Source organism: Arvicola amphibius, chromosome 14 (assembly GCF_903992535.2).
Source record: "Arvicola amphibius chromosome 14, mArvAmp1.2, whole genome shotgun sequence".
In the NCBI taxonomy this organism is placed as follows: Eukaryota; Metazoa; Chordata; class Mammalia; order Rodentia; family Cricetidae; genus Arvicola; species Arvicola amphibius.
In genome coordinates this window covers 48,692,166-48,707,159 of record NC_052060.1, presented here as the reverse complement: position 1 = coordinate 48,707,159, position 14,994 = coordinate 48,692,166, and the positions used below count along the sequence as shown (strand labels likewise).

General features: G+C 34.5%; 1 protein-coding gene across 1 annotated transcript in view; it reads left to right on the top strand.

Moving 5' to 3' along the window:
- Window positions 1-14,590, top strand: part of Pkn2 (protein kinase N2) — a 92,536-nt gene extending 77,946 nt beyond the window's left edge. Inside the window, exons 16-22 of the mRNA XM_038311000.1 lie at window positions 881-1,057; window positions 5,080-5,142; window positions 6,316-6,392; window positions 7,194-7,336; window positions 10,280-10,387; window positions 10,605-10,685; window positions 10,783-14,590. Coding sequence (XP_038166928.1) covers window positions 881-1,057; window positions 5,080-5,142; window positions 6,316-6,392; window positions 7,194-7,336; window positions 10,280-10,387; window positions 10,605-10,685; window positions 10,783-10,986 — 853 coding nt within the window. The 3' untranslated portion in view covers window positions 10,987-14,590. The remainder of the gene's footprint in view (window positions 1-880; window positions 1,058-5,079; window positions 5,143-6,315; window positions 6,393-7,193; window positions 7,337-10,279; window positions 10,388-10,604; window positions 10,686-10,782) is intronic.
- The last annotated feature ends 404 nt before the right edge of the window (window positions 14,591-14,994 follow it).

Genomic DNA, 14,994 nt, shown 5'->3' with positions numbered 1-14,994 from the left:
GTTTGTAGGAGGAGGCTGCTTAGCCCCATACAGAAACTGTATTGATTAAATCACTGCTTTGCCCATTAGCTCTAGCTTATTTTTGGCTAACTCTTATATTAATTCAACCCATTTCTATTAATCTATATTGCAACGTAGCTGTGGCTTACCAGCTACAGTTCTGGCGTCTGTCTCCTGATCGTTATTTTGCCTCAGTACTAAAAATTAATATGTTAATTCAAGTTCCACTTAAATAACATACTATTACTAATATTTGACATCAATTTAAGTGTTAATACTTAACATAATTTTCTTTAAATTTCACTAAATATTTTCAAAAGGAAGAATTTTTTTTTTTTGCTGTTTAGCAACATAATTCCATATTCAGGGAGCTTTGCCATATTCCTTTCAAGAATTTGTCTTGTTCTTATGGGGATTGCTACAGGTATTTGTATAGTATCTCAGAAAATCGTGTTGTTCTCAAAGTATTCCCTTTTGAAACATGTAGAAGTCTTTTAGCTTTCTAGTCAGTCTTCTAGATTAAATTTTTTATCAGCCTATTTGTATCTCTCAGCTTCATATTTTATATGATAAAAATTTGAATACTCAAGCTAATGAATTATAAATGCTGTTCTTGGAATTACCATGTTCACAAACTTTATTTACTTTTTGGGTCTCTCTATGTAAATTAACTATAATTACAAGCTTCATTTGTACCAGGTTGATATTATCCTGTAAGTTATATAATCTTTATGTCTGCTACTCATTAATATATTTTCAATTACCATTATATATCAAGTAGAACTTTTCTCATAGTATTGCAAAATAAATTTTTATGATTTTTAAATTCATAAAAGTTAGAAATTTTATTTCAGGTTTTGGAAATGTTTTTCTCTTACAGCCTGATGTGTGAAAAAAGAATTTTTGAGACTGTGAATAGTGTCAGGCACCCCTTTCTGGTGAACCTTTTTGCATGTTTCCAAACAAAAGAGCATGTTTGCTTTGTGATGGAGTATGCTGCGGGTGGGGACCTGATGATGCACATCCATACCGATGTCTTCTCTGAACCCAGAGCTGTGTGAGTATGCCTTAGACACCTGCCTCTCTCTCCGGGACTAATCGCTTTCTGAGACTAAAAAGAGCTGCGACTTTTTACATCCTTGCTTTTTCCCTAATGAATGTAGACCCTATAAGAAATAGTAGAATTTCTTACATTTGCTGAATACTTTTTGTGTTTATATACTCTGTTGTCCATGGTGAAAATTTCATGAGTTATCATTATTTCATACTTGATCATTTAGATTCAATTTAGGTTATATTTAGATCATTTTTATTTTAGTTGTGTGTGTGTGTGTGTATTTTAATATAGGAATGTTGGTATCTCATATTTAAAATATTTATATTTGTGTTTTAAAGGATAAATCTGTATTTATAGTATTTCTCAAACAATGCTTTAAAAAATTTTGGTATAGGTTGATTGCTATTACACAGAAAAACAGAAGTGTTTTAGACTTTGTTTCTTCATTGTTTGAACATTTGCCTAGTATTCCAGATCCTTAATCACAACATTCTCTAAGTTCTGTACCCCTACACCAGATAAGGACTCCCCATATTACACAAACTAACCTAAAATTTGGTATGTATTCTAGTCTGGCCTCAAAACTCATAGCCATCCTCTGTCAATCTCCCCAAGTTTTATGATTGTAGGTTTGTACTGCCATCCCCAGCTCTGAAACTTTCTGAATGAGAGGCCGTGCTTTTGCATTGGTTACGATCTCATGGTGATGTATTGGGGATCCAGTGGACATAACACAGAATGTTGTGTTAGAGCCTTTCATATTTCAGTTTGGAGGATTAGGGATGTTCAACCTGTATTCTTATAGCCTCCAATAAAAGGGATGATAAAGAGACATCAGGATAAATCATTTTTGTAGTTCAACTAAATTGTATATTAAAGTTAACTTATTCAAATACTTAAAAGTCAAGAGTAGTAAGCATTTTAGATTATTGGCCATATGCAGTGTATTATTTATTGTCCTAATTTTACAGCTTTTGCATAGTAGAGACCTAGAAGGGTACTCTATTAGCTATATCTTAGGAGACCCACAAGTTTACATCTCTAGCCCCAATCTCTTCACTAATGATCCAGCTATTAATAGGACCAGCTTTTCCATTTGTATGGCCCATAAAAATCTCATTTAGCATCTCAAGTTGTTTTCCTGCCTATTTTTTTTCTACTGCTTTGCAGACCTGCTATTACAGTCTTCCTCATCTTATTAAATAACAATATTATCTTATGTTGTCCAAGCCAAAATGCTGAGTGTCCTTCATGGTACCCTTTCCCCTCACCTGTAACATCCAAGGAATTAGCAAATCCAATCAACTCTCTTCAGAATATTCCCAAATCATTATACTAAAAAAATCCAGTAGTACCTTTTTGATTTTACTTTTGAATTATCTTAGTTCTATTTTCTGATGAATCATCAACTAACATTCATGTAGCAATTTCTTTCACACTGTTGATTTTTTGTGTAACTGTTAGAGGTGTGTATATATAGATAGTACCACAGCTTTCAGTTTTCAGATAGGAAAACAGGAATTAATTCTGATGCATAGTAAAGTATTTTAACATTAGGCTGAGTAGTAAAAAGTCACCAAGAATTAATTTTCCAAATGTTTAAAACTTAAATTTTTTTCTTATTTCATGTGTGAGGGTCTGCATGTGTCTTTGTGTACTACATGTGTGTAGTGCCCATAGAAGTCAGAAGATGGAATAGGAGCCCTCTAGGTACATTAAAATTTTTAAGGTGGTAGTGCAAAGTAGAACCTCCATTCAGTATGTGGTCCCAGAAGGATCCTGAATTTAGGTCAACCTGACCTAAATAGGTAGTACCTTGGTCCACAAAAAAAAAAAAAAAAAAAAAAAAAAAAGCATAGAATATATTAGGCAGATATTCAGATATTTGCTATGCATGGGAATTTGTTTTGTTTGTTTGGTTTTGATTTTAAAGAATTATAAAATGTGTTATTTCCTTCTATTATTAACTGAGGAACAGATCCTATAGCCTGCTAAGTAGTATGACACTTGGAAGAGAGCCTGGCACATAACGCAGTGTGGGCCTGTGCCACCTTAGACTGTGCTATCAAAGTACTTTAATGTTTCTAGCTGTGCTGTTTTTCAGTTGTGTGGCTCTGAACAAAGGAGTTCCCTGTCTGAGCTTCATGCTCTGTGTTTGTAAAATAGAGACTTTAAGAAAAACTACTAACAAAATATCTGACTATACTAGACTTAGTGTTTTCCTATTTGGTTTGTAAATTGAGTATAATCAGTGCAATCTGTTTTAAAAACAGAAAAGGAGACACTTTTAAATTGTTGCAATATTGTTTTGCTACTACAATGTTTGCTTTAAAAAAATCTTGAAAAAAACTATTTTGATTAGTGTATCAAGTTTAACAAATTGCACACATATACCATAAGATTTAATATACAATTAAATATATACTTGTAAGTAGTTGTGTAAATTCTTAAATTACAGTCCCATTTTTATGAAAATAAGTAAACTTTAAATCTGAGTGTAATACCTATATGTAATATTAATGTATTCATTTCACTTAAAAGAATATAATTATCTCTGTGGATGGCAGTTGAGTTGCAGTGATAGGAATAGATTGCTGAGTAGAAAATTATACTTTTGCAAAAGGGTAGGTAATAATGCATATTTTATAGAGGAAAATAATTATATTTTATATAATTAAGAACATAGTTTTCCTAGATATCTTTAGATCTGCATTTATAAATTCATTCGTTTGTTTATTCTCATCCTCACTCAGAAAACCTTCTGTGGGTCATGATTGTGCTATGCCTTAAGAATCAATATTTCAACTGTTTTTCTTGGAACCCAAGGCCATGTGTCCATGCTAGGCTCTGTTTCCTGCCTCACATACAATTCTAAATTCCTACGTCTAAAGCCAAATATTTTTTCCAGCAATACTTTATTTTTTTTAATTGTTATCTATTCGTTTCTATCTTTACTATTTCCTGATCTTGGATAACTGTTAAGTTCTCTGCTAGCACTCTTCTTGAAGTCCTCATCATCTTTCTTCTGTTCTGTTGTAAAACCGTTTTTGTTTGTTTTCTCTCTTCACTATATAATTCTATTCCAGTACTTACAGTGCCTCTAATATAAAATGTGCTCTCTCATTAAGGGAAGAAATTCCTGATAAGAGGTAATTTCCGTATCTGTTGCTTGGTATTCATGATTCTACTTGGGTCCTTTCAGCTTGATTTGCTATGCTTCCCATGGACTCCAATCCTGTGCTTTATTCACAACTGTAATGAGTATTTTTCTCTCCTGCTGGCCAGGCTCCCAAATAATGACAATGAGACTTATGAAAGCTCGGCCTATAGCTTAGGCTTATACCCAGCTCTTATAACTTAAATTAACCCATTTATATTAATCTACTATCTTTCATGAGGCTTTACCTCTCTTCCACCTTGTACCTCCTGTTTTCCCTTTGTGTCTGCCCACATCTCCTGCTCACCTAGATTCATCTCCTACTCTTTTTTTTCCTCCCTGGAAGTCCCGCCTATACTCCCTGCCTAGTGATTGGACATTGAGCTTTTTATTACACCAATCACAGCAAATATACCTTCACACAATGTACAAATATCCCACAACATACAACAAATATACCTTCACACAATGTACAAATATCCCACAACATACGACACATTCCTTACTAGTTGTCAAACTGGCAGTTTCCACGCCTCTGCTCTTGTTCTGTCTTAAGGGATGGCTTGTATTTGCTAACAAAACTTCTGCTTTGGCGGCTGTCCTTCCATGCTTACAGCGCATTGCAATTCCTCCCTACAGAACCAAACCAAAAGTCCTCTCTGAGGACCCTCAATGACTACTATGCAAGTAAAAGCTGTCCATTGCTATAATCATATTCTCTCAGTTTTTAAATTTATTTTGAATAGCACAATATATTGTACGTGGTGAGAATAAATATTTGAGTAACTACAAAGTGTCCATTGAACTATAAAAGGGTTCAAGAGCAATGAAATTTATTAAACATTTTATTTAATTTTTCTAACAGATTTTATGCAGCATGTGTAGTTCTCGGGTTACAATATTTACATGAGCACAAAATTGTTTATAGGTAAGTACATTTTCCTTGTTTCTAATAGCTTACTTCCTTGTGAATTGGAATTCAGGATAATAAACCAGGATATTTTGTGCTTAACCATTTTTTTAAGTTTTCTTTTTGTTAATTAGCCTGAATTCCAATTCACACGTGAGTCCTACCCCAACTTGGAGTACTAGCTCACCGGCGTGAGAGTTGTTTGATGGACTTCTTGGTTGTTGGGCCTCTGCTTATTTCCTAATTAAAATAGTGAGAGAGTGAGTTGGCCAGTTCACCAGTAGCTTTCATCTAGCCGTTTTATTTAGCCATCTACTACAGAGAGAGAAAAACAACTATGCCAGAGTGTAAGCTACTATGCTGTCCCTCATGAGGATGTCTTCAGAGCATGGACTGAGAATAATGGTAGAGAGGTTATGATATGTGATGCCTTGGGTTTAATCTCCCACAGAAGAATGAATGAATGAATAAGAAAATGTTGCCATCGTCTGAACTTCAAAGGGTATTGGTGATATAGCCCATTCATATTCTGGCTCTGGCTCCTTGTAAAACTGCAGAACAGCTTGTGGCCAGTGTCTGATCCCCTGGCTACATTGAGTAGTGCTGTTCTTACTTCCCATTAATGCACTGCATGGTACTGGAAAGCAAGCTCACTTTGGGAAAGCCAGTCAGAATTTGGGATCTTAATGGTTTAGTCAAGCTTCTAACAATGTTTTTAAGGCTTCCTCATGATTCCGTTTACTTAATAAAGTATTTTAAACTACCTTTATGTGTAATCACTTAGCCTTCTCTTTATGTTAAACTATATTCTTAAAAGTTAAATCTTACACTTATACTGTTAGCTTAAATTCTTTCATAATGCATATGAACAAAGTTCAAATTGTGACTAAGTCAGATTACCCTAAATAAAAATTTAAACTTCAGTAAAAGGTATTTAAACTGATTCTGTATCTTAATATAAACAATTAAAAAGATAGAATGTTTATTTTGTAAATATATTCTCATGTATATAACAAGAAAAAATTATTTAACTTTTATTACTATATAAAAGGAAGAAAAATGAGAGCATCCTATGCTATAACTTGGAAGAAACTGTTCCCAGAAGACAAAATTGGGCTCCTCTTGAAAATAAAAATTCTATCTTGTACTATGTAGTTTACAGACTTATTTTCATGTTTCCACCTTGAACAGAGATTTGAAGTTGGATAATTTGTTGCTAGATACAGAAGGCTTTGTGAAAATTGCTGACTTTGGTCTTTGCAAAGAAGGTAATTGGACTTTTAAAGTTCTGCTCTATTAGATTATTATTCCTTTGTACTTCAGTAGCTTTCATTTGTGTAAGAAAAACATTTTTTATTTTAATTTATTCATTTAAAACATTTAGATTGCTCATATAACTCAGTAACCACATCAAGACTTTGATCTGTGGATATAGATAGTTGGTATTTTCAGAAACTATTGTGAGACTCAGCTTCTCTGTATGGTTGATGTTCTTGCCAGTATTTTAACATGGTGCTAAGCACTGGTTTGTTAATTGGGAGTGAGCCAAATGAAGTACATGCACCTAATGACGTTGCCAGCTTCTTAGAACTATTAACATTTTAAATTGGAAAAATAGAATTATGCAAATATCTCAAGATTTTATATATATTTAGGGATTAAATAAAGCAGTTAAGCTGAGGCAATTCAAATGAAAAGTCATGTGAGAAATTGTAATGCTGATGATGGATGGAAACAGTGGATACTGCTAGGTTAGGTCTGACTCCTTACAAGACATTCACTCTTTATACATAATGTTATAACTGATGTTATATGCTTCCTCCTTCGTACACTAGTAGTTTTATTTTATTACTTAACTTTGTTTCCATTGTATGTAAACACAGTTCTTGGATATCTTGGAATTAGTGAATGTTTACTGAATCATGAGTTTGATGGTTGAAACATTTGCAAAGTCTTGGTATGTTTAGTTACAAACATACATGTACAGCAATGTTAGTTTTCTTTCCTGCTTAGGAAATTTTTATGACATTTTTTCTTTGCCAATAAATACTTGAATTTATCATCTCCAGGAATGGGGTATGGAGATAGAACAAGCACATTTTGTGGTACTCCTGAGTTTCTTGCCCCAGAAGTATTGACAGAAACATCGTACACAAGGGCTGTAGATTGGTGGGGCCTTGGCGTACTTATATATGAAATGCTCGTTGGAGAGGTAAGCTGCAGGAAGTAGGTAGATGAAGAGAGGGATGATGATAGGAAGGAAAAAGTACATCATTTTTATAAAGACACTTCCATGTGTCTCCTATATAACTAGAAAATCAGTTTTATGCTAATAATTGGCTGTGTTTCTACAATATCTTTACTAGCCTAGTAGTTTAGATTTTTATATAGTGGGTAGACTATATTATGTATGTTTTCAAATAGCCTCTAATATTTAAGTATTTTAAGATGGTTATGTTTTGTAATTTTAATATAACTGAATTTCATAGGGAATAGAACTACGGGAGAGTAATAAAAATATACTCTACAAGCTGGTGTAGTGGTACATACTTGTCATCCGAGCCCTCGGGAGGTGGGCAGAAAGACAGGGAGATTATGAATTTGAGACCAATCTGGGCTACATAGTACAAACACCTTGTAATTGAATTAAAATGCAAAGAGAAAAAATATCTGCCATATATAAAAATAAATGTGACCTTCAAAAACAATAGCAGGGTTGGAGAGTTGGCTCACAGTCAAGAGTGCATATTACTGTTGCAGAGGAGGAACTCCGGTTAATTCCCAACACCCTATTCTGAGCTCTTACAACCACCTGTGACTCCAGCTTCCGGGAATTGGACACCTCTGTACTCTACAAGTACCTGCACTCAAGTACACATATCCCCACACGGATAGACACACATACACATATTTAAAAATACTTATAAACCCCTTTTAAAAAAATAAGCAGACTTGAAGCAGTTGACACTTTACTCATTTTCTTATATTAACAATATTAATCTCTGAGAGTAACTGAGTTTAATACAGAAATCCTTATAATTTATGAAACTTAGAAAATAAGTGAAAATGATAAGGCCCTAATGTATGTTTTATGGATTGCTAAGAACGATAATGGTAATGGAATTCAGAATATTTTTTGTCAAGGCAGTTGAAACCGTTCTCAAGAGGGGTTTTTCTGGAGATACAAGTCAACTTGTTGGTAATGAATCATATTCTGGAGTTTCCCATTGCCAGCCACCTTCCTTGTATATCGAAGTCATGAATCATTTAGTGGCTGAATGAATGAACAGATGCCTTCTTATTTGTTAGATGGTTCTGAAGTTTTAGTCTGTGTGTTGTTTACTAACACTTAACCATAATGAACAGATCTGTCCAGTAGATGATAGTCCTTTCAGTGTGTCAAATTGGAGTAGATTCTCTGGAAAAGGAAGAAAGAAATGGCTTATTAAAAGAGCTATGAACTTTATAAATGTTAGCTCTGTTCATTTTGCATCCATCAACATTTAATAAACTCCTAACTAGTAGTACTGCCATTTTCAGATATGTAAACAACACAAGTGGTTAATAACTCGTCACAGCACTTGTGAGTTAGGGCTGCGCTTCTGTTATCCTCTCCCTTTTCAGAGCCTGTTTCTAGACCCCGTGCTTCGTGCATCAGCATCAGGTATCAACTCCATCTGGTCTCATTTTCACAAGACCTGTGACCCAGATTAAATCTCCCACCTCTGTTTAGAAAAGCGACCTTAGGTATTTGGAATGGAATTAAATTGTTTTAGCCTCAGTATTCGCTATTCGCAATAGTCTTACTAAGGTGATGGAAATACTGTTGTTGGTGACTATGGCATACTTAAACTCTGTCACCTCTCCAGTTTTGAAAAGAATGCTTCTGTTGCCATATTTTTAAATGTATCATTTAAGTAAGTCCAAGATTTATTTCTGAGCCAAAATTGTATTCTTTCTTATAATTTACTTTCAGGAAGCAGAGGCTTCTCTGAGTTTGAAGATGTTCTGGTCTACATAGTGAGTTCCAGAACAGCCAGGGCTCCACAGTGAGACCCTGTTTTAAACTCCAACCCCATCCTCCTAAAAATATTTTTTATGTTAGAAATAACATGCAAAAATTAGTTGTATAAATCTTGCAGAATTAATATGCTGTTGATTTTGCCTTCTTCTGTTGAAACCACTGGTCTAACAAACAAGTGAGGAAGTCTCACTTTCTAGTTTTGAAAGGATTTCTAAATGGTTGAGTTTTAAACACACCCAGAAGGCACTGCTATTCCATTTTAGTTGCCTTTCAATTCCATTTATCTTTAGTGCCTCCACAGGAAGGTAATTAGGAAAGGAATTAAACTTAAAACTTATTTATTGCTCTGCATTATATTTTATAGCATTATTGAAGCTTCAGTTATAATGGTTTTTGAAGGTTTTTTTGGTTGTTGTTTTTAACTGTTGAAAGTGTGATTTGGCTATACTGTGTTCATTTGTTTGAGTTTTTTGTTTTTATTTTTGTGTTTGTTTGTTTTTGTCCCATTGAGACATCCTCTCCATTTTTTGTGGGGAAGTTTGAAATAGGGTCTCACTTTGTAATCAACTGTGGTCCTCACACTTCATTCAGTCTCCCAACTTCTTGGATGATAGGTATAAGCCAGCCTACACAGCTCACAGTCAGAACTTCTTAAAGTATTTGTTGTTTCTTTAAATGTGGTTTCATGTAGCCCAGAGATAGCACAAGCCACTACATACATTCACTGTGTAGTGGGGGCTAGCCTTGAAGTTCTTATCCTCCTGCCTCACCATTTCTGGTTTTATGCAGTTCTGGGATTGAACCCAGGACTTCTTATATGTTAGGCAGGCATTCCAACTAAGCTTAGGGTCCTGTTTTTGTTTCCTCCCCCCGCCCCCAGTATTTCAAGACAGGGTTTCTCTGTGTAACATATAATAGCCCTAGCTACCCTGAAACTAGCTCTTGTAGACTAGGGTGACCTTGAACTCACACAGATATGCCTTCCTCTGCCTCCCAAGTGCTGGGATCAAAGGCGTGTGCCACCACTACCCAGCTTCATTTCATTTTCATTGCCTGAATTTTGGTTCTGCTTTGAATATATGGGTTTTTGACTATCTGGGACTTCATCTTACTAAAAAATATTTCTTCCAGTCTCCCTTTCCTGGTGATGATGAAGAAGAGGTATTTGACAGTATTGTGAATGACGAAGTAAGGTATCCAAGGTTCTTATCTACAGAAGCCATTTCCATAATGAGAAGGGTAAGAAATTAGGATTAAGAATTATTTTTTTAAATTAAGCTTAATCTTTAAGTTGAAGAAATTTTCCCAGTTTATTTTAGTTGTTTTTAATTCATAGAAAACACATATTTTAGACAAATCTTTAAAAAAAAAACTAAGTCTCTGAAAAGTTGTGAGAGTCTCTGTGATGAACTATGTTCTATTGCTTTCATCTTATTTTCCTTGTTTTGTTTGCTAGCTGTTGAGAAGAAATCCTGAGCGGCGCCTGGGAGCTGGTGAGAAAGATGCAGAAGATGTAAAGAAGCACCCATTTTTCCGGGTAAGTGCAAAAGTTCAATTTTTTTTTTTTTTTTTTTATGAAACTTAAGTGATTAAAACAGGAAACTAAACTGGTTGTTTTATGTTTTGTGACCCAGCTAACTGACTGGAGTGCTCTGATGGACAAAAAAGTAAAGCCGCCATTTGTGCCCACCATCAGAGGACGGGAAGACGTTAGCAACTTTGATGATGAATTTACCTCAGAAGCACCTATTCTGACTCCACCTCGAGAGCCAAGGATACTTTCAGAAGAGGAACAGGAAATGTTCCGAGATTTTGACTACATTGCTGATTGGTGTTAAGTTACTGGACACTGTGAAACCAAGCAAACTGACTAAAAAGAAGACCTCTTGAAAACAGCACCCTTCATTTGCCTTCTGTGCCACCAGGAGCTTCCAAGGTTTTTAACGCACGTGAAGATGTGCTTAAAGTACTCTTTTAATACCTTCTCAATGTTTTTAACGTAAATCTGAACACTGGAAGCTGTTTCATGGAGTTTAGGCTGAGTGAACATTGGCCGTGGAAATTCATTACGAATAAATACTTTTACATCGATACTCTATTTTTAAAAAGAAGAAGAACCACTCTTTAATAGTCCTCATCTTTGCCCTAGGCCTGCCTTAAGTGGAAGAAAGATTAATCACTTTACTGTGTTTTACAAAAGAAAAATAGGGCTTTGGAAGCTATTACTGTTCACAGAGTGTGATTCTGTTTGAAAAAGGCAGTTTGTTTGTTAAGAAATCACTATAATAATATGAAAAATGTGGCAGTTTATACACCATTGGTGGCTTGATTTAAAGGAAAAAACGAGAATGTATTAATGCCTAGTTTTATAAATTTTCTATATTTATCAGGAGAACACTCTTTATTGCCTTAACTCCCCCAGCCATGCAGCAGAGCCTCATTCATAGCTTTCCAACAGAGCTACCCGCCAAATGAGCTTTTCTTTAGTAAAAAATGCTGCAAAAATTAGGAACATCGGCATTTACTTAACATTAAGAGAGTGAGGACTTCTGATCAGCTGGAACCAAGATACTGTGCTAACTGTATGCATTCCCAAAGTCAAGACACCCTGGAGGCTGTTCAGTCAGTGAGCCTGATTAACACTTTATTGGTATGCGTTCTACACTTTTATCAACGTAGTCATCTTGTTCCTGTGTCTGCTGTAGAAGGGAACTCGATCATTGTTAAACCATAGAGATTATCGTGTATACATGCTGTGAACATGTATATGTACAAGTTGTAATGTATTCCGTGTTGTAGGCATATTATTTAATTTCACCACTTCCTCACTTTTGTACAGTGGCCAAGCAGACACCTCAAACTCCAGCATTTACATTAAGTGCATTTGTACATTTTAGGCCACTGGATCCAGATTTTATATTGGCAGTTATTGAGGGCAAAAGCAATATATTATAACAGAATGTATAAATATTTTTGATAAAACAGTCTATATTTTATAAAAAGTTATTATAACACTAAAGCTGTACCTCAAAAGTCTCACAAATAATTTGATCAAATACTCTACATATCTTCAGAGGATCCGTTTGTGGCTTTTTATCTTTCTTATGGTATGCCTTTTTACAAATCATGACCTTCACTTGGCTGGAACTCTTTTAGGTGTTTTGTTTGTTTTTACTTTTTCCTCCTAGCCTGTCACGTCATTGTTTTTCCTCAATTTGATATCATTGATGATCCTGTGCTTAGCATGTTAGGGCCATTATACCTCAGGAATAGCAAGTTGGTAACTAACCACACTTGAATTAACCACGCAATCATAGTAAGCTCATCTCTTAAAATTGTCAAAATTTGAGTCTAATGAGGAACATAAAAGCACACTGATACATGAAGAGTTGAGCTTAAAACAGCCTTGCTAAGATATGTTGGCATGTTTGTATTGTACTCTAAGAACAATTAAAATTGTTCAGAGATACTTTATATTACCTTCCAATTCATTATGATTTTAATTCCAAGATCCTTTGGAACAAAATTTTATAAGAAAAAGGAACAATATATTGTTTTAACTTGCTTTACCTTAATTAATTAATTACCTTGGAAAACAACAATAGAAAAAAATTTTCTAGCTTTAATCTGAACAGTGTTAACAGAATATTAAAATCAAACACTTTTGAGGTACAGTCTGCATACCTTTGTTGGTTCTGAATTATGCATAGAAAGCAACGTTTTAAATGGGCTTGTTGCATTAAAAACTGACATAGAGTTATATTCACATTGTACAGAAATTTTTTAAATTGAAGTCAATCACTAAAAAATTTAGAGGTCAAGGCATAGTCACACAATTATGCTGAAAAAAAGCACTAATTTTTTCTGTAGTTTAAATATATATATATATATATATATATATATATATATATTTAGCCAGATTTTAAATTTTAAGAGTGTAAATAGATTTTGTTTTTACTGTATGTGTATGTGACTGCTCAAGCACTTTGTAAGAAAACCGGATACTTTAAATGGTACCCTATGCATCCAAATGAATTGTGCCTTTTCATCATTCTAAGAAAAAAGGTGTTTTGCAGTCATAAATTACCACAAATGCACAAATTAAAGTTTAAAATAGATTAAAATTTGTAAGTTTGGTTTTAAGTATTCATTCCTTTTAGAAGTTTCCTTGTGTTAAATAATATTGGCTCTACTATGTTCAAGATCTGGAGAAAATTATTTTTAGTTAGCTTGCCGGTAAGTTATTTTTGTTCTGGGAAAGGCATTTTGTCCACGTTACTTGGAATAATGGAGAAAACTTACATTGTATTCTGTATTCAGCAGTTTCTTTCATCCATGCATAAAATGTCCAGTCACTATGCACTGAGGCTAGGAAAGCTGAGTGGAGGCGAGAAACAATGACGTTCTCAAGACCAAAGAAACCAGTGTTTACATGTTGAAATGTTAAAATGTAAGCAGTGGCAGCATGTACACTTTTCTCATCAGAGGATAGCATTTTAATTTAGATCTGACATTTGAGAAAATAGGCAGATTAGTAAAGCAGATTGCTAGCCATTTTGTAGTAATAACACTAACAAGGTATATTTTAAAAATGTACAATGATACGTACTATTGTTGGGACATAATGAACATTGTTATTATGTGCTGGTCTGGTCAAAACTGACTTCCAAGCTCAAATCTGACAAAATTGTGGAAGTTATGCCCATCTTCCCAGAGAAGCTGATAAGGAAAAACCCAAAGTAGAAGAAAAAAAGTATATATGTTCATGTACAAGAGTAGAGGTAAGTACCTAGATAATTTGGAAATCTATTTGTCAAAATCCCTGCTTGATGTCACTCACTACTAAGATCACACTAGAAACACTAAAGCATTATTGGTCTCATTAAAGGTAAAATGAACTTTGGCAGCGCTTCATACCAAATAAGGAAATAGTCTTGAGCAGGAGTGTAGACAGACTAGTATTTAGCACCCAAAGTTAGAGTTAGTGTAACCAAAACTACAAGTGGTGTGTGCCTATAAATCCTAGTACTCAGGAGGTATAGGTAGAGAAACTATGCAAGCTTGAGGCAACTTTGGTGTCCTTGCCAGCCAAGGCTACATTGTATAATTTGCCCCCTAAAATACACAAATCATTAATATAACAGTGAATGAAAAAATATTTATCCAGACATTCCAAAAAGATTGTAACCTCACAGGAGTTTTTAATAATGAAAAAAATATCACTTTGTACTATGAAATCAACATAATCTAGATAAATTAAGCAGAGATACTTTATTACTAGCAAATGTATTAGATCAAATATGACCATGCCGGAGTCAGCAGCATCTGAAATAGATACTGCTTTATTAGCAAATTTGGCTCATTCTAGGATTGCAAGTGTGATTTATTACTACGAAGTCCCAAAGGCTACTTGCTGTATTAATAAAGAAAATGATAGATTAATGGTGATATCATTCCTGCTTTTTAAAACAAAGGAAGTAGTTTTCTTAACCTGATAGATGGTGTCTGTTAAAAACAAATGTAACCAATGTCATCATCCTCTGTTGTCTGAGGGTACACTAAGTTGGGACTAAGGCTAGGACATCTGTCATTACCTGCTTTTGACATTGTACTGTACAACATGTTTATCACAATGCAAGATTCAGAAAGGGGAACAAAATAGCCATTTGTGGGTGGATGTGATTGTCTACTTGGAATATACTAAGGAAACAGTGTGAAAATTGTTCTGTGGAGAAAAGCAGTTTTGCCGTCGCTGAGACACTGCCGTCTCTGGCGTGGTTTCTTACATATGCACCCTAACACTACTGTTTCCAGCAATCGGAGAGAATCTTGTTCTTTATCCCAGC